Source organism: Cyprinus carpio, chromosome B25 (assembly GCF_018340385.1).
Source record: "Cyprinus carpio isolate SPL01 chromosome B25, ASM1834038v1, whole genome shotgun sequence".
NCBI classification, from domain to species: Eukaryota; Metazoa; Chordata; class Actinopteri; order Cypriniformes; family Cyprinidae; genus Cyprinus; species Cyprinus carpio.
Genome location: NC_056621.1, coordinates 13,032,166 through 13,052,296, shown reverse-complemented (window position 1 = coordinate 13,052,296; position 20,131 = coordinate 13,032,166). Strand labels below are relative to the sequence as shown.

The 20,131-nt window shown below is 35.4% G+C and overlaps 1 protein-coding gene and 1 long non-coding RNA gene across 3 annotated transcripts; both read right to left on the bottom strand.

The window, feature by feature from the left end:
- Window positions 1-229: 229 nt before the first annotated feature.
- Window positions 230-8,467, bottom strand: LOC109067601 (interferon-induced GTP-binding protein Mx3-like). Of its 2 annotated transcripts, XM_042753022.1 has the most exons (12): window positions 8,365-8,467; window positions 8,130-8,240; window positions 5,110-5,264; window positions 4,887-5,025; window positions 4,585-4,783; window positions 3,958-4,036; window positions 3,713-3,835; window positions 1,683-1,815; window positions 1,414-1,557; window positions 1,231-1,307; window positions 928-1,137; window positions 230-836 (listed from the first exon to the last, which is right to left on the bottom strand). In XM_042753022.1, the coding sequence occupies exons 3-12, from the start codon at window positions 5,200-5,202 to the stop codon at window positions 612-614; spliced, it is 1,422 nt and encodes a 473-aa protein (XP_042608956.1). In that variant the 5' UTR covers window positions 5,203-5,264; window positions 8,130-8,240; window positions 8,365-8,467; the 3' UTR covers window positions 230-611. The 2 variants fall into 2 exon arrangements, with proteins under 2 accessions (XP_042608956.1, XP_042608957.1); XM_042753023.1 differs by lacking the exon at window positions 1,231-1,307 and having other exon boundaries at window positions 928-1,112.
- Window positions 8,468-16,568: 8,101 nt separating this feature from the next.
- On the bottom strand, window positions 16,569-17,574 carry LOC122142417. Its single transcript, XR_006158587.1, has 2 exons — window positions 17,381-17,574; window positions 16,569-16,719 (listed from the first exon to the last, which is right to left on the bottom strand). It is a non-coding gene; the product is annotated as an uncharacterized LOC122142417 (long non-coding RNA).
- Window positions 17,575-20,131: the final 2,557 nt, after the last annotated feature.

Below are 20,131 nucleotides of genomic sequence, written 5' to 3'. Positions count from 1 at the left end.
CTTGTCTACTGCATGATTGAGCTCCCACCTAAACTGAATGCAGTATTGCCAGCAGCTCGAGGCATCTGATATGCCACTGCAGTCGAGGCCCTTTCCAGGAGCCCTCCTGCCCATAGAAAAAAATAAAGATAAATCACTGGAATGCAGCAAGTGTATTGCACACAATTTGATTAAAATGGCTTAACATTTATTATTCTGACAAAAATAAAACAAGCAGGTCAGTCATTAAAGAAAATGTTATTTAATTTTTAACAAATTACACAATATAGTTGAAGAACTGAAGCTTTTAGTGATTTAAGAAAACAAAATGTAGGTATCTGCCCTCTAGATTTGGCTTGGATACAAAGTACAGCATTGGTGAGCAACACAGAAACAATAAAATAGCATGAGATGCAGATTAATTCAATTGCAAGGCTAAAAGTTATCAATTTAGAAATGGTTACATGAAAGTTTCAGAAATTTAAAATCTAGCAATATATCAAGAATCAAAGAATCAAAACATTGTTGTCAAATCTACCAAACCTCCATAGAGCAGTTGTCAGATACATTATTAATATTATTATGGCAGATTTAATGTATTTTCAGCTAATATCTTCTAGTCAACAGATCCCTCAGATAAATTCAGTAAGTTCTGCCTGAGCAGCAGTCAAACGATCCAAGCGATCTCGTAGGTCTTTGCGTCTTTTGCTGACATCAGAGTCCTCAAAGAGGAGCTCGCTCACATTTGCCCCATCCAATAAACTTAAAATGTCAGTAGACAAGAGCTCAGCAGTTTCCTTCAGCATGAAAAGGGTGATCATCATGGGCAGTTGGTCAGCCATCCTCTGCACTACAATCTGAAAGAAAACAATAAGGTATGAGACATTAAGTTACTTCCACACACAAGCACTGCATTGTAATTTGTTACTGAAACCTAGACATATCTACCTCATAATGCGCCTTCATCATTTGACTGTACGTGCACTCTTTGTCAAACATAGGTAACTGTTCTTCTAAGAACCACTCTTTGGTAATCTCACTCAAGATCTTCAGGAAGATGGGATCTTGAGTGTAGATCAAGTTTTCCATTTCAAACTGCTCTAAGATCCTCTGCTCTGCTTTCTCTTTCTGACCTGACAGAATATTGTGGATTTTACTCTATAGAGACAAGTGAAGGACAGAGGAAAGAAAACTTGATCAAACTGTATTAAAAATGGGCAATATTTGCTATTAATTATGAAAAATATATACCACAGTTATGTTTTTAAGGACAGGGTAGTTCCGGAAACAAGTAAACACCACGTCAAGTAAATGTTTGAGGATGATATCTTCAGGAGAAATGCATAAATCAAGACGACAAACAGGTACATGTGCTAAAATTATTAAAGTTATTCAGGACCAGAACATCTTTAAACACAAAGTTGTGTGATGTACCTTTCATGCCCCTGAGTAAGTCATTGGCTGGTTCCTTTAGTTCGGCCACATGTTTCTGAAGGACAGTCTCAAACACTTTGTAGTTGCTAAAGCCGGGCAGTTCCCTCCCTCTGTTTTCCTGGCTCACCACTTTTGAATCAGAAACTTTTTTGGAAACCAGACAATTTCTTATTAAAAGAATTACTGACTTTTTTCCATTTTCATTAGAACTAAAAGCAAAACAAAAGTGAAATCACACTTATGTTTCTTCAAATTGAAAATATACTCACAGGATGGCTTTGAACTATTAAGATGATCATTCCACTTCTTGAATTCAGCACGAAGCTGTGCAAACAAATTTTCCTCAAAGATCAGCTCTCCTGATGATAAGGAGTTGATTTGATCATTGAATCTTTTTAAGGTCTATGAGGGGAAAAAAAAAATTACATTTGCTTTATGATTCTGTTATGTTACCATCAAATAGCAAAAGCATATACTATCAGCATAGTTGAAAAGAAACTCTAGACAGTACTATAAACAGAGAAAGCATAGCATAGTCAAGTTGCATGGTATAGCCTGCTAATGCTATGGTAGCTTTGCAGTACCCAAGCTTCAAAATATACATGGTGCCATAATGTTTTCCAAACAGTTGCACCATAAAGCCCGAGACTTAATATTCTCACATATGTTTGGCTTCCTTCCACAGATCGTCTGAGTTCAAGGGGGGGCAGGACCTCCCTCAGTGAAACACCCCAACTATTTAGTGCAATATTCTGCAAATTCACCACTGATCTACATAATGAGTAGGGCTGCGTTCCAGTTCACTTTTAGAAATGCACTCGCAAACGTCCCTAAGCACTTACCCTCAGGGGAATCCCCACCGCCATTTTGAAGTGCATTCCACTTCATCATGTGGACGAGGAATGTTTACATTGACATAACCTCGACCCCTCGATTTTGACAGAGGCAGCAAGTCTGCTCTATATGCACACTTCAGGCCACTCTTTAGACCACAATGCAACACAACTATGACGTCATCGAAGATCACGTTTAAGTAATCACCACCCCAACAACTCTATAATATATAAATGATTATTATTATTATTATTATTATTAACATACAACAGCCCAAGCATACCTATATACATATAGAAGGCTGCACCAAACTAATTTGTAAGGGGAAAAATGTAAACAATAAACCAACTCCATAGCGTATTCTAAGTGATCAAAGGCTTAGGATGTTCCAATTCAGTCCATTCCAAGGGTTCCGCCAGTAGTGGGCACTCATGCAACGTAATCAATTAAGTACATCCGAGTAAACGAGATGGAGCTGCTTATTGCATTCTAAACCACCAATAGATGGTGAGGCCACTGGAAGTGTTCGAGTGGCCATATTGCTATTCATCCATATAGCACCATGAGCAATCTTTATAGATCAATAAAAATCACTCATATTCATTCATTTTATTATCCATAACACTATAAATATGTAAATAATCTTTGTATATATTTTTTGAATATTTTGACTTAACCAGTCTTCATTCTTTATTCTTAAATTCTTATTGTTCTTGTCTTGTTCTTATGTGTATATTGGAAGCATCATTACTAAGAAAAAAATTGTGTGAACTTGGCAATAAGCTCTTTCTGAGATTGTCAATGAATTTATAACTTTGATTCAAATTAAATTTGGGTGGTGCAAAGCACTCATTCAGTTCTCTTTGAAAATGAAGGCTAAACGATTTTAGCAAGAATGCTTTGCAATTTAGCATGAAAGTAAAGAAATTTATATATACATTCAAACCTATGAAAACTTTTTGTATGAATTTCTATATTTAGTGTAATGATCAAATTGAGACAAAATTACAGTATCGTGACAACTCTATAAACACAATAAAAAAGGTGCTTCACAATGCCAATTAAAGAACCTTTTAAGCACCTTTTAGGAGTGTAGTACTACTGTATGATGTATTTTTTTTAATTTCATGTAAATGTAACTATGTTACAAATGGGTTTGCTAATGTAAGTCTTTCATTTGCAATGCCAATAAAAGGTGTATGTGTACATGAATGGGGAGAAAAATGTAGCTGTAGCCTGAACTCCAAAATGGGGTAGAAGCTCCAAAAGGGGGTGGGGCATATTATATAAACTATCAGAGAAGACTCTAACAGACCTGCTCCCTTTTAGAGTTCTTCTCCAGAGAAATACAGGAGGAGGAGAAAATCAGAACAAACATTGTTTAATTCAGCTTGAACACACTAATTCAGAGAAGCAAGCAGATTTGAAGAAGTCATCAGCATGAAGTGATGATGTGAGATCCTACTTGAGTAAGGAATTGTTTGGCTCCCCTGGGGTCTTGTGGAGGTCCGCCCTCACACTCCTTGAGCTCATTCCTCACGTCCCACAGAAGCTTTTTTATCTGCTCATCAAGCTGTGGCAGGGATTTCTGACAAAGATGGGTAAGATTTAATTTAGTACAAGTCTCTCAATTCATCCTGACACAATGTTCACTGTACAACTAAATTCATGCTGAGTTTAAAAAAAGACTTGAGAAATTTAGAAACTTACTTTGATATGATCAACAAGTTCCTGAGTAAGTTTGATGGCAAGACATTTAATAGTTGCTTTATCTTCATTCAAGAGGCATCTGTAAAAAAAGAAAAAAGAAAGAAAAAATAGTCACTTTTATTAAATATTAACCAAAATGAGTGACACAAAAACCATAATAAAAGCCATTTTTAAGGGTCCATTAGCAGAGACAAACATTTGATATGGGGTCAGTGCAAATTCAGTTGTCAACTGTCATTCAATTTAATGACAAATATGAATTTTTTACATATTTAAATGTAAATAAATGTATTTTTTAAATTAATTAATTATTAATTTTAGGGAGTCATTACACATAATTTTATAATCTTAACTAACTTGTCATAAAAATACCAAAATTATCTGATTTTTTCACCTGCATGCTGGTTGTGGCATATGACATTTGACTGACAAAAGTTTAAAAATTGTGTTTCCACAATGAAGCTTAAATTTTTTTGAAATACTTTTTTTCTATGAAATACTAATAAAATGATACCAAAGTACCAATGGGAGGTGTAACTGGGAAATCAATTTATGAAATGTTAGTTCAGAGAAGAAAAAGTAACAGCAAACTAAAGGAACAAAAAGTTATTCTCTTCCGGTGGTAACCTGAAATAATCATGATTTTGGAAGAAATCTCTCTCAATTTGTGTTGCCTGCTCAAGAGAAATATCATCATCAATTTGCTGTTGTCCTCTACACTTCACCATGGTGTAACCTTTGCAGAGAGGAATCACTTCGTTGTGAACAATAGCCAAAACACTCTTCTCTGTTCCCGTGTCTATGAGATCTGGCTTGGTCAGAATGGCTGAGAGAATGAAAAATAGTTATTTCATATAATGTGTATTCGCTGACAGAAATCAGATATTTGGTGAGATATTAGTTGTTAAGTGGATAATCTGCTTCATTACCAACAGTTCTTTTGCCCTCAGGATCAACTTCTTGTGCCATTTTTAATGCTTCTGTTGTTGCAATGTCAATGTTACAAGGGACCACAACCAGGTTTATAGTCTCTTGCTTCTCAATAAATTTAATGATCAAACGTTTGATCTACAAGAAATAGACAGTTTTAAAACTGGACTGATATTAGATTGATATTAAATATGAAGTCCAAAATCAGATCATACTGCCTACCTGCTCTCCAATGTCCTCTGGCTGTCCTCTTAATGGGACTCTGGCGATTCCAGGTAGATCGATCAGTGTGAGGTCACACACATCTGGTGACATGACCTCTAAAGTGATGAGGTCATCAGATATTCCTACCCCTTTTCCTGCCAGTTCATTCTGGGCTGTAACACATACACATAATTAACTATAAGAAAAATGTCCTTTAACAGTGTAAACAATGATGTTGATCTTCAAGCAATAAAGGGTTAGTTCACCCAAAAATAAAAATTAGGCCATAAATTACTCACCCTCAAGGCATCCTAGGTGTATAGGAGTTAAATAAATAAAAATTGTCTTTGATCTTTCAAGCTGTTTGATGGTACTCAGTGGGTGTTGCAGTGCTTTAGTCCAAAAGAAGTGAAATAAAAAGCACCCATCCGTTAAAAAAAAAAAAAAAAAAAAAAAAAAAAGAGTCTCACACAGCTCCGGGGGTGAATAAAGGCCTCCCGAACCGAATCAATCCATTTTTGTAAGAAAAATAACCATATTCAAACCATAATAATCAATTTAATATAGCTTGTGCTCACTGTTGTACACGGAAGCAGCTCCGGGTGGATAATGTGTGAGGTCGGCGTTGGGCATGCACCGCTCAGAAGTAACAAACGCGAAAGCGCAGGGGCGAGATCAAAACAAAACAATGGTCACTAATTAGAAGTACAAAACAAGGATTTCTAGAGAAGAATATCGGAGGATTTCGATATAAGCCAAGAGGAGACTGGTTTTCCTTTGCTAAAGTAAGGAAACTTTGCTTCCTTTGCTCATGTTAACAAACTTTGCCCGGAACTACTTCTATGTACAACTGTTATTGCAAGCTAGATTAAAGTGATTATTAAATTTTGAATATACTGTAGTTATTTTTCTTACAAAAACACATCGATTCACTCCAGGAGGCCTTTGTTCAATCCCCTGAGCTGTGTGAGACACTTTTTTTTTTTTAAATGGATGGGCACTTTTTATTTACTTCTTTTGGACTGAAGTACTGCAACACCCGCTGAGTGCCATCAAACAGTTTGAAAGATCAAAGACAACTTTTAATATAACTCCAATTCGTCTGAAAGAAGAAAGTCATATACACCTAGGATGACTTGAGGGCAAGTAATTTATGGCAAAATTTAAATTTTGGGGTGAACTAACCCTTTAAGATTCTCTTTAGCACTAATCATTGACTACGTTTACATGGACATCAGTAATCTAATTATTTACCTTATTGTAAATAACCCAATATTATGATTATGGTGTTTACACAAGTTGCTTTTAGAATATTCTTTTCATGTTCCTGTTTTACATGTTATAGTACATAGTTCGATTAATGGCACACGTCATTACGTCTCCACGCCATGCAATCCTACGTCCCCTCCGGAATTTCACAGATAAACACATAATTCTTCTTTGTGATGATGCCATGTACAGTATGGGGTGTTTCATTTTTAATTCTATGAAAGCTTCAAGTGCACTTAATTATTTGTACATGCATACAGACGATGGCGGTGTTGAAGCTCTTTTATTTGCAGTCAAATGTTTGACCACTGCCATGTGTGTATCCTGTTGCAAAATGCAGCGAAAAGTCCTACACGACGGTAATAATTTGATTAATGTGTGTACATGTCTATACTACACTCTAGTAATGTGACAAAAATAGGAATACTCCACGCTTAATTCGATTTTTGTTCACTTTGAATATGACTTTAGCCGGATTAAGGAAATCAAAAATCTCTGTTTACATGGTAGATACTTAGAGTATTGTCTTAATTGTGTTAAAATCGGATTATTGTTGTTCATTTAAACATACTGATTGACATAAATTGACAAACTTTGAAAAAGTTTGAACCTTTCAGACAGTTCAGAAATGCTGTCAAAACAACTGGCAAGAAAAGACAGTGAGTAAAACAAGGTTTTGTATTTAAATCATTTACCCCTTTTTGAGCACATTTTTCAGTATTTAAAAATTCAAATATGCATTTGTGTGTTTTTTTTTTTTTTTGGCCAATACACAAATCATTTAGTCTTTACAAACAGTAGGCTAAATGTTCAACACAAAGATTAGAAAAATGTTGTAAGGCTGGAAGAACCTGAGATAGACAATAGAAACTCAACATATTAACATACAGGCATCTGTTTCACTGAAAGAATGCCATGTTATGGACCAACTCTGCGTTCCATTTGAAGGGCTCATCTCTATGCCCTAATCCCTTCAAAGGGTTTACCTAGTTCCTGTGTGCCCATATTTGGTTCCTGGCCTTGTTTAGTTAACAACCATCACCTGTGTCTTGTTAATTATCCTCATTTGTCTATGTATTTAAGTTGCTCTTTCACAGACACTCTTTGTCCAGTCACTGTTTACGTAGAGTGAGTGAGTGAGTGAGTGAGTGAGTGAGTGAGTGAGTGAGTGAGTGAGTGAGTGAGTGAGTGAGTGAGTGAGTGAGTGAGTGAGTGAGTGAGTGAGTGAGTCTGCTGTTTGAGTCATCCTCGTGTAGATTATTGTGATTAAACCGTGTTGGAATTTATTCATCTTCATCAACACATCGTAACAGAGAATATGTAGGAAAGTGTTTTCGCCTATTCTTCCTTCACATTTGCCCCCCCCCCCCTTACCTTTTAGTTTATTTCTAATTTTATTAGAAATAAACTAAAAGGTAAAGATTCTAGGGGTTATTTTGTTTATTGTAGAGGTTATGCTCATGCCCAATGTCTTCAATGCAAATTACCATCTTCCCCAAAAGGTATAAACTCCCCATGTCCAGCCCTTGATCAAAATTCAAATTCCAAATGCTAGTTTCTGCCCTCATTTGGAAAATGTTTTTTTTTTCCTTTCTTTCTCCAAGCAAGAAAAGTTTAAATGGTTCGGATACATATAAAGTATTACCCATACAGTATTTACGCAATATTTGTGTTCTGTATTTGCGCAAATGTATGAGATGTAATTTTTTTAATTATTCAAATACTGTATCACACTAGTTGTTAGCCTTGCAACATGCAGTTTTACTAACCTGTTGCAACATGTATTTCAACTGAAGAAGGATCTTCAAATTCAAATTTCTTCTTATTGCGAGTTGACCATGCTGCTTGTCCACTCGCCTGTTTGCCGGCTTTAACAGGCCCTGCAACATGGTTACAATTTTGAGCCAACTGCAAGAAACCCCTCAGGTTAAGAAAAGAGATTGCAAGCAGTTTTACTAATCTTGTGCAACTGATGTTGAATCCATAAATCAGTTTTCTTCTTACAGTAAGTTAAAACAGCCTTCCACTTGACTCCGGTTACCTTCTTCAGCCTCAGCTCTAATGGACATCTGGTCACAATTCCTATCAAACACAATTGAGTTAGCAATCAAAAGAAAACTAGCAGTGGAAAATTACTGAACAAGTGCTTTATATATTCAATTAAAAAAAAAAAAAAAAAAAATCTTAAAATTGGCATTCAACTTGAATTTACACTTAGTGAGGTACTCGTAATTGATGCAAATATCTAATCAACATAGTCCAGATGTTAAGTTTCTATTCAGACAAAAGAGGAATGGGTAAGTATAAGTGAATCTTATAAGTGAATTAAAACAAAGGGTGTGACGGATTGCCAAACTCAAGGTTTAGATATGACCATTTTTTTGTGGTCACGGATCAGATGATTTTTCAGATAAGCAAAAAAAAAAAAAAAAAAAAAAAAAAAAAAAATTGCGGAACAAAGTTACAAATAAGACACTGATAGCAGCAGGTATTCATAGGCTATTGTCACTTTAAGACCAAATGCACAGATCCATTATAATGACACACATCCAATTTCTTATTGTTTACATTCACTTCACTTAAGACGTAACCAACTGGGTTCACGAGAATATTTGCTGAGATGGGTATTTTGAGAATTTTTTGGCACAAGTGTCTGTTCAAGCACAAGGAAAGAGAACTGAATTCTGTGCCAAAATCTTTATTCATTTGCCTCTTCTTGAGCTTCAATGATTTAAAAAAATCACATGAAAGGTTTAAATCTCCAAGACTACACATGCAAATTATAATTTCACTCTATGATGGTTAAACTTTGTAACTAATCCACAAATTACATGCATGCTGAACTGTGGGGCCTGTTCCATTCAAATCATGGATCAACTGCGATTGAACCACTTCTTAAAATTGTGGGGTTATTATTGGTGCCAAATGGGTTGGTTTGAGCATTAAAACAGGGCTATGCAGAAAAGTCTTTCTGAACATATACAACATAATGAAGGGGCAGACAGGGTACAGCAGGAGAGGAACCATCTGGGTGTCACTTCTGTCGGTTTAAAACAGGTAACTGTTGTTAGTGGGCACATGCAAAAAAAAGCCAGGCAGTAGATCAAAACTGCCTATAGTCTGATGAATTCTTGGTTTCTGCTGCAACATGAAAATTGTAGGGTTTTCCTCCAGAACAGGTTTGGGAAGAACTGAAGTTTCACTGTGGTGAAACAGGACCTCAACATCAGTGTGTAGCTGACAAGTCTGCAGCAACTGTGCAATGGTGTCATGTGATGCTATAACTTAGTATATCAAAATAAAAAGAAAATTTCCTATGATTATGACTTAGATATCTCATAATGAGAAACTTTCTCTCAGTAATGAATGACTTAGTTTCTCACAATGAGAAACTTACTCATAAGCATAATAATGTTCATTTCTCACAATAATGTGAACATTTCTAGTAGTAATGACTTGGAATTCATAATGAGAACTTTAATTCATAATACTTATATATACACGTACAAAGCAACAGACTAGAGGAGTGTGATACTAGCATGCAGGGCCGGCCCAGGCTCTTTTAGTGCCCTAGGCGAAAAAAAAAAAAAAAATTAAAATTATAAAATAAAAATAAAAAAATAAAACTGAAAATGCAGATTTTTCTCAACTTTACTATAATATAACATATATAAATACTGATAAGTAGGCTATAAACATACATAAGAATAGTGATAAATAAATGGAGATGTTTAAGCACCTTGTAGGTATTTTTTGAGTGAATCTGTTAAAATAGCCTGTTGACCAGAAATGAGCTACTCCCACAACTATGCCTACAGTGACGAGTATTTATTACAATAAAGAGAAATGAGCAATATGAAATGCCTATAAGTCTAACAGACAAATAAGGCAACAAAATAAAGGCTACATTTTGTAATTTATTTGTAGATGTTAGCCAGCTAGCTAGCTAGCCATTTTGTCTAATTAGCATACCCATACCTTTCTTTTCAATTTTGTGCATACAGTAGAAAATTACATACTTAAAAACTTAATTATTTCAATTTATGACTGCTAGATTATAGCCCTAGTCATAGTCTTTTTCAAAAGACAAATAGACACTTTTTGGTGAATTAAAAGCAAGCAATAATGTAACTGAAATTAAAACATTACAGAAGCTTAAATTTATTTTAAAGAAAATAAAGTACAATTAAATAAGCAGTTAACCCAAGCAAAAACTTTTCATGGTGTCAGTGTTGTCCGTTAGGATGTTCTAAAAAGGCCATTTCAAAATACTGCATAAACGTCACGGGCTAATACGCAGTTGTTAACTTGTGATTTTTACCTTTATATTGATATTTTTCTGCTCCTCTTCTTTGCATCGCTTACTGCCGTGTGCCCCTGATAATTTTATTTTACTATTTTTTTTTTTTTAGAAATGATACTTTAAGAGCAGATAAATGGCAACTATTTTAACTGCGTGTGCCATGCATAATGTGTTATGATGATATATTATAATTATGTCATGACGCAGAAAGTGTTTAAATTAGTCCAACATGACAATGTCAAATCTTATGATTTTTTGTTGAGGTCAATTTTATTTTATTCTAAAATTTTTTAATTAGTTTGATGACCAATCAGTACTAAAATTATTTTTGCTTAATATATGTGTGTAGGAGCACACGATGGTCACAAGAGGGAGCACTTTCAAAGTTTTTTTTTTTCCCAAAAAAAAAAACAAACTTTGTGCGGTGTCCTCCAGTCATTTTGCTCCCTTGGCAACTGCCTATGTCGCCTATGCCACGGGCCGGCCCTGCTAGCATGCTGTTTACATCCACTGATCGAAGTCGTGTAAATGTGAGAACTCTGCATACATGGCACACTCTGCAAAACAATTGTTAAATTATCTGTATACAGTCTTGTATTAATTTGTAGCACTAAAGACCTGTTTGGACAGGAGTCATTTTCCTAGAGGACATTTAAGTAACGTGTGTTTGAAAGTCATAGATACTTAAAGGGTTAGTTCACCCCAAAATGAAAATTATGTTGTTCCAAACCCGAATGATCTTCGTTCATCTTCAGAACACAAATTAAGATATTTTTGATGAAATCGGAGAGCTATCTGACCCTCCATAGACAGCAATGCAACTGAAATGTTCCCAGGTCCAGAAACATAGCAAATACATCGGTAAAAGTCCATGTGACATCAGTGGCTTAACTTTAGTTTTGCAATGCTATAAGAACACTTTTTTTTTTTGTTTGCACAAAGAAAACCAAAATAAATTACTCAACCATTTTTCTCCCCCGAGTTACATCTTCTGCCATTTTGCAGAGTACCCAAGAATGTATTGAACAGAATCAGCGTTGTTTACATTCAGGGGGAAAGCACGCGCATGAACGTAATCTGCGTAATAAGCATTGTTTACACTTAGGGGAATGCATGCATATGCATTGTAATACTCTCTAAAATGGCGGAAGACGTAACTCAGGGAGAAGAATGGTTAATTATGTTCTTTTTGTTTTCTTTGTGCAAAAAAAGTATTCTCGTAGTATTGCAAAACTGAAGTTGAGCCACTGATGTCACATGGACTGGTTTACTGATGTATTTACTACGTTTCTGGACCTGGGAACATTTCCATTGCTTTGCTGTCTATGGAAGATCAGAAAACTCTCTCTCAAAATATCTTAATTTGTGTTCCGAAGATGAACGAAGGTCTTGCAGGTTTTGAACAACATTAGGGTGAGTAATTAATGACAGAATTTTCATTTGGGGGTGAACTAACCCTTTAATACCAGCTAAATCTGACCATTTATTTATTTTTGACATAACTCAAAATTCAAATAAAACTAAAAATTCAAGAGGATTGTTTATTGCCACATTGGTTCTTTGAATTACTTAATCCCGTCCAAATGTCTGATACTACAATTGTATTAGACAAGTGTGACATTAAAAAAATAATTATACTCTGATGAATCAAGTGGGACATTAAAAAAAAAAATAATTATACTCTGAACACCATGTAAGTTACACAAACTGATAAAGTCAAAAAGGGTTAAGTTGTGCCCCGCTATCCCCTTCAAATGGAATGGATCATCAGACCATTTGTGGTAGTGCGAAAATTGTTATTAAAGGATGCTAATTTACTATAACTATAGTGTGTCTATTTTCCTAATTTTAAACAGCAGATTTAAATAATCAAATTATAAATAGGATTGTATATTATAAAGTATGCTTGGAATAATAAGAATATATTTTAGTATTTTTTAAACACGTTTTATTTATTTACAGCAGACATTCATGTGACCGGCCATGTGAGCAGCATGTTCCCCGTGTTCGCAAAATTACAGAACTCACTTCTTCACTGTGAATAAATCACGATCCAAATCCACGAGTTTTATCACTGAGGAGATATGTAAATTTATTTTCACAGACGTCCATATGAGAAAAAAAATTACCATCCAAATAAGCTTTAAGTTTTGATTAGTTTATGCATCACCTGGTGCTACCACTTCCCTAGTGAATTGTGGACGGAAAAAAAGTTTTTCTTCACTAGCACTCTACCATCCATCTCCAAACCTGTTCCTGTGAGGTTTTGTTCCCGACCTACAAAATTTAGCGTCCAACTCTAAACACATCACTCAGCTGACTACGGTCTTCAAAACAAAAAAACAGCAGGTATGTTTGAAGCTGGTTGAGCTAAATTCTGTTGGACATAACACATACTCTAGTTACTTATAGTTTTCTGCATAGGAGAGAGTAGAACAGAAAATTTTGCAAGTGTGAATGCACAACTGCATTTTCTGGCACATTTTGCTGACATGCAACTCACCACTTGCAGTGTTAAGACAGTGGTGATAGCAGATAAAAAATGAGAGTAAAACCAGTCCTCATACCTTCCCTCTGGGTAATGCAACTCCAGGACAGGCCTTCCATCACAGAGCTTTTTAGAACTCTGATCTCTAATCGATCACTACAATAGTCGTAATGCCAAGTCCTTCTGAATGCCAACTGACCGCAGACTGTTGACCCCCCCCCCACACGCAATCAAGCTAATGACGAATGTTCCCGCTACAATGACTGTAACCTTACCATCATGTTTGTGCATAGAAATAGAGTAATGTACATCTTATTTGTATAGCGTCGCTGTTTGCACTATATTCATTAAATTCAACGTTTATGGCCTTCTATAGACACCTTGTCACTTATAGTATTTTAATCATTGACAACATCTCCACAGTAACACCATGACCCAAAACCAATCCATCCTGCCTTAAAAACGCTTCAGCATGTAAAGCAAAGTGACAAAACCACAGCAGAGCTTTTGCTAATTTACACATCACCTCATGGAATGATCTTATGTATGTCTTTTATAGGCTGGTTTGATTTACTAAACAGCTGTTTGACAGTTCACCTACTACACTGAATCAATGTGCAGCTGTTTTCATACCAAGATATAACGATCTTTTGTGACACAGAAAACAAAAGAACACTGATGAATATTTCCCATACATGTCTTATGACTTATAAACATATACCCTTGCAAATGTCTTTTCATTTGTCAAGCATTTAAATTCAAGTATCCACATATTAAAAGAATCTATCAAATTATGGGTACACATATACACTTTTTTTTTTTACTATTTCAAAGAATAATATTAAAAGAAATCACATGTTGGTAATGTATTCATATAATCATAGTGGTCTTCTGAGGGCGCTGTATCCTTTTATCATATTTCTCAGCACAAAACTTTTGTGGAATGTGCCACTTTATGATGTAATAGTGTGGCTAAACTCCACCTCCTCAGAAGAAGATCAAGACCTGCTTCTACATCAATATCTGTTTAGCCCTGCGCACCGATTCGTGCTTGTATTGTAATAAACAAGAGGCTAACGCATGTCTATTCAGAAATCAAATGATAAAGATGCCTCCGAAGACAATGAGATGCTGTGCAGTGCCAAGCTGTCAAAAAAAAAAAAAATAGTATTTGCATTGACTTCCTTCTGATCCCAACATTAGGAAAGATTGGATGAACTATCCAGACCTCGTTACCCAGAAGCCTCGTTCCGTAAGAACTGGTCCTTTGTTTCACTTAATTTTAAAGCTGATTCGTTACACACAAGGCACAATTTCAGGCACAATTCAAACCACCACGCAAACATCCAAACAAAGCCTTCCGATGAGGGGTGTCAAAACAGGACAGAAAATAGATTATTACGTCTAAATTATTATGTATTTTGATGTAAAAATTTTGATACCTTTATAAGTGGACACCAGAGAGCGGCACAAAATAAAAACAAATGCAGTTCATGAACCCATTAAGTTTTTTAAATGATTGTGAACACAAATGAAGCATGGAAAAGCAAAATTATATAGTTTTATTATTATACCATATATGAAACCACAAAGCTGTCAAAGATTTGTATACAGAAATTACAGTATGAAGTTATAATTGTTATTATATATTCTACAGTTTGGTTAGTGTAAGATGAAAGCATGTACTGTAACTCTGCAACAACTCCAGCTCACCGACACACACTGAATTCACTCACTTTCATTTTATGTACTGTTTGCTGATAGTATACCAAACTCCCCTGCACTAATATACAGTCAAACCAAAAATTGTTCAGACACCAGATATAATACTTCATATTTTTTTTGTGAGTGCAGGACACTATAGTTCATTTATGTTAGTGAGGATAGCAAAATAAAGTAAACTTTACATATTCTTCATACAGTTGACTGCCAGTAAAATTGATTAAAATAAAAATAAAATAAAAAATAGGGACCAAAAATTATTCAGACACTTTGGCCTGAACCATGGTTTGCTTAAGAGGTTTTTTTATTTATTTATTTATTTATTACAACAGACTGAACAAAATTAAGCATTGCTTGGTAATTGGTTGACCTAAATTGGGTACTTAAAGTTAACAGCTGACAGCTATTTAACCTAATTTATTACATACCTTTCTATCAAAGTTATCTGACATAATCAAGATGAATTTGTTCTGACAGTTTAACTCTGAGTTTGTGTTATATTTTATTACCATTTTCTAAACTATAGCAAATAAACTGATAATGTGAGAAATGTTGAAGGTGTAAAAAAATAATAATAACAAAAAAAATCACCACATTATCTAGAGGCTCATAGCAAAAAAAAATTCTAATAACATAAATCTTTACCTCAAAATAAATTAACTTAATAATTCAATTTTAGCTTAATAGGCAAAATAAAATATATACTAACCTTTCATTTTGAGAAGGATCATCATCATGAGCACTACTTTGACTTGGAGATGAGAAACTGCCTGAGGTGAGCATGTTGTTCATTGTGCCTGAACTGGATATTTTTCTTGAAAATGAAAGAGAAAAAATAAAAAGTTAGTTCTTAAAAATATGTCCTTGATAAATATCCTTCCTTATGAATATCTCTAATAAATTGTGCAATTTAGTTTTCCCCCAATGAATTTATAGTGTACCACACCCACCATAAGAATGTTGAATGTACACACAGATTGAACTAGTCAGAACAAGTTCTTGACTAAAATTTGTTCTGCCTGTTGTAATGTAGTAAAAAAAAAAAATTAAACACTGTCTTTACTGATTTTAGAAACATTAAGATAAAAAATATATATAAGAAGAATTTGGTGGTTTGGTTTACAGCAGAAGTCTCAAACTCAATTCCTGGAGGGCCATAGATCTGCAAAGTTTAGTTCCAACCAGCTTTAACTCACACCTGCTTGGAGGTTTCTAGTAATCTTGAAGATCTTAATTAGAAGGATAGGTGTGTTTGATTTGGGTTGTGCTGATCAGGTGTGTTTGATTGCTTCCAGAAATTGAGTTTGAGGCACTGGTTTGAAGGGACACAGGAATTTAGGGAGTTTTGTTGTTTAACCACAAGGTGGAAGCATATTGTTTAGTGTAGAGGTGGTGCTTAATATTCTCTAAAGCTGGCCACACAGTAGGGGATTTTAAGGCCGAATTTAAGCCCGATTTGAACCCACGAACGATCGGGGTCTCTCATTGTTTAGATTTGAAAATTGTCTAGTGTGTGGCCAGCTTAAGAAGAAGCTGAGAAAGTTATGTGTAAAAAATCTAGTATTTGATGAATAAAAAGCCTAAAGATATTACTTGTCCAGTTGCTGTATACTAGAGAATACAACAAATTGGCAGCGATCGTATGCCCCAGCAGTGCCGCTGCTATTACTGTTGCGTGTCAGGTGGAATAAGCACCTTAAAATTTGGACATGGTAACTGTGTAAAGTTGTTCATGCCATGGCATCCAAGCTGTTTAAGCATCAGAAGAAGAGGTTGCCACCTTCTGATGGAGCGAAGCCTGTTGACAGTCTCTACACAGTGTTCAGTGCTCCTTACTCCCTGAACACTGAAAAAAAAAAAAAAAAAGTTTATTTCACTTCCGAACATTCATTCATGGATTTGTGCTATGCCATGGCTTGCAGTGTCTTCACACACAGACAAAACTTACTAGAGAAGTGTGACAATGTACCTCTCTAAATTCACGTGTTGTGAATACTTGTGCAGACAAACCTTTATGTAGTGTTCGTGTTACAACATCAAATGGATTTTCATCTGAGACTAAGGGAGTTTTCACACTTGAGTCCTCTATAAAAGAACCAAACCCAGACCCTTTAAGTGGACCAAGAGGTGGACCAAGCAAAAAAGGACCCAGTTCTCTTTGTGTTCACACTATCAGAATTCCTGAAAGAGGACTCGGATCCTTTGTTGGTCCACTTCAGTAGTGATGGAATCTCAGTCCTCTTTGTGTCCATACTGTTTCTTTTTGAGACCCAGTCTTCTTCCAGTGCTGTGCATTATGGGTACAGCAATAATATGCAAGATGGCTGACCCTAAGCATGTGCTCATTTTTCTGCACAACATGTTTTTATTATAAAAGAGAAATAGAGAACATAAAAAATAAAAAAATCAAGTCACAACACAGTCAACAAATGCAAAAGATAAGGAAAAGAAAAAAAAAGGTGAAAAAACTCTTTCAGAAGCAACACTGTTTATCTCCAGGACTTTACCTTATGATGCTCACTTCAGTCTTGCTGACAACTGAGCTGTCTCCCCAAAGGTTAGTTTTCTCACTCATATCTCATTGTTTGATATCATACTTTTGAGTTAAATAGCGTACTATTTTGTGATTTTACCATTTCATCACGGTTTCATATAACCATTTAAGTTAAATATTTTTAAAGATCCTTTTGGACTAAAATCAATCATGCCTCCCACATTTTAGAATGGGCTTTTATTGTGGCCAGCCTAAGGCACACCTGTGCAATAATCATGCTGATAAAGAGTCATGCTGTCTAATCGGGCATCTTTGATTATGCACACACCTGTGAGGGGTGTTTGGATGGGCATAACTCAGCAAAAAATGAAGCGGTGCTCCACTAACACAGATTTAGACAGATTTGTGTCTACATTTTGTGTACCATAGGAAAAGTCTCTAAGATCTTTGAGTTCAGCTCATGAAGAATGGAGGCAAAAAAACAAAAGGTGTTGCGTTTATAATTTGTTCAATGTATATACACTCTCATGACAACTTATTAGGTACAACCTTGCTAGTACCGGGTTTACACCCCCCTTTGTTTATCTGCGTGAGTTGCAAACCACAGCTACCCGTGTCCAATTCTTCATGGCATAGACGAGAGACAGACGAAGGGTTACACACAAGGGAAACGCGGGAAAACACACAAAAAGAGGAAGTTCCTCTGAGATTTTGGTCTATATTCAGTGACATGATAGCATCACGCACAGTTGCTGCGGGCAGATTTGTCGGGGGCTGCAATCCATTGATGACCAAAGATCTCCCGTTGCAACCACAACATCCACAAAGCTGCTTAATGGATTGAGATCTGGTGACTGTGGAGGCCATTTTAAATAAGCAGTGAAAACACATTCAGGTTATTTGAGCTTTGTGACATGATCTATTATACATCTTTAATTATCCATCAGAAACCAACCATCATTAAGCCCACCACATTTTGTGCATTCAGAGATGGTATTCTGCATACCTTGGTTGTAACGAGTGGTTACCCTGAACGCGAAAGTGGTTATTTGGAAAGTTACTGTTGCCCTTTCGTTATCATCTCTAACCAGTCTGCCCATTCTCCTCTCGACCTTGACATCAACAAGGGACATTTCCGTCCACACAACTGCCCCACACTCTGCGCGCTCAACTGTATATTTTCTCTTTTTCGCAGACGCCGATCTCTGTAAGCCCTAGAGGATGGTTTGTGTGTGAAAAAGGTCCGGTGTCCGAGTAGGTCGATCAGCAGTTTTTAGTGGACAAATACTCAGACCAGCCACATCTGGCACCAACAAGCCCATTCCACGTTCAAAGTCACTTAAATCCCCTTGTCGTCCCCCTTCTGATGTTTCAGTTTGAACTTCGTCTTCACCCACATCTAGATGGCTAAATGCAATGAATTGCTGCCAATGTGATTGGCTGGATTAGCAATTTGTGGTACCAAGCAACTGAACAGGTGTACCTAATAAAGTGGCTGGTGTGTGTGTGTGTGTGTGTGTGTGTGTGTGTGTGTGTGTGTGTGTGTGTGTGTGTGTGTGTGTGTGTGTATAATGAATATGTATGTAGGATAAAGTTTACCTAATACAAATTGATGGAAATTCTAAAATGGAAATATGTTAATGTTTATTATCTTAAAAATAATCTTAATTTATTATATTTTTTGTTATATGAAATTTTGAATATATGTAAATTAATGAATGTCAGCACGTCATTGGTCAAACATTTTTTTTTTCTCTCGTGTAATAAAAACAAAACTTGTTTCCCCGATCATGATAAAGATACTGATAAAAGGTGTTATTTTATTAAATTTTTTCTTTTTCATATAAAAGCCTGTACTGCTTAGTTTTTATGATCGTCATGACGATTTTTTCAATACTTTTAACAATTTTCCTAAACTCTTAACACAGTTAGCACAACATCCGTCTGTGTAGGCTACACAATTAGCACATTTCTTGTTGCTTTGACACAAAATGCATAGAGTTTAATTTAAAAATGCTTGAACTTTGTTTACACACAAGCTCAACCAAGACCAAAACAATGTAATTTTACTGGAAAATTTTTGAATGCTTTCACAACTGTATGTCAGAGTCAAAATAAAATTATGTCTCTAAAACAGCTTAACATTAATAGTTAAAGTCAAACACGTGAACAGCGTGTTCTATTGTGAACTGAAGCACAATTTTTTTATTTTATTCCATAGCTAATGATAAACAGCTGATTGAAGTTTTGCAAATATATATGTAAGATTATAGATTATATATTATATATATATATATATATATATATATATTAGATCTATATATATATATATATATGTATATACAGGTGCTGGTCACTATAATTAGAATATCATCAAAAAAGTTTATGTATTTCACTAATTCCATTCAAAAAGTAAACCTTGTATATTATATTCATTCACTACACACACAGACTGATATATTTCAAATGTTTTATTTTCTTTTAATTTTTCATGATTATAACTGTCAACTAAGAAAAAAATTCCCGCCTCATTCAGCTTATCCAATGAACAATTAAGAGGAATATTGTGAAAAGGGTCAATATTGAAGACCCCTGGTGCCACACTTGAGAATCGAGGCTAATAGTAGAGACTCACAACACCCCTGACACGGCCTTTAAATGGTCTTCTCAGTCTTAGTTTGGTAGGCGTCCCCCACACTCTGATGGGGAAGACTGCTGAAAACTTGACAGTTGTCCCACAGACGACCATGACACCTTGCACAAC

Coding starts and splice junctions, on each gene's coding strand:
- LOC109067601 (XM_042753022.1), bottom strand. CDS start 5,202: ATGTCACCAGATGTGTGTGACCTCACACTGATCGATCTACCTGGAATC. Junction 4,784..4,886: donor TGAGGGCAAAAGAACTGTTG/GTAATGAAGCAG, acceptor TCATTCTCTCAG/CCATTCTGACCAAGCCAGAT. Junction 1,558..1,682: donor TAATAGTTCAAAGCCATCCT/GTGAGTATATTT, acceptor TTTCCAAAAAAG/TTTCTGATTCAAAAGTGGTG.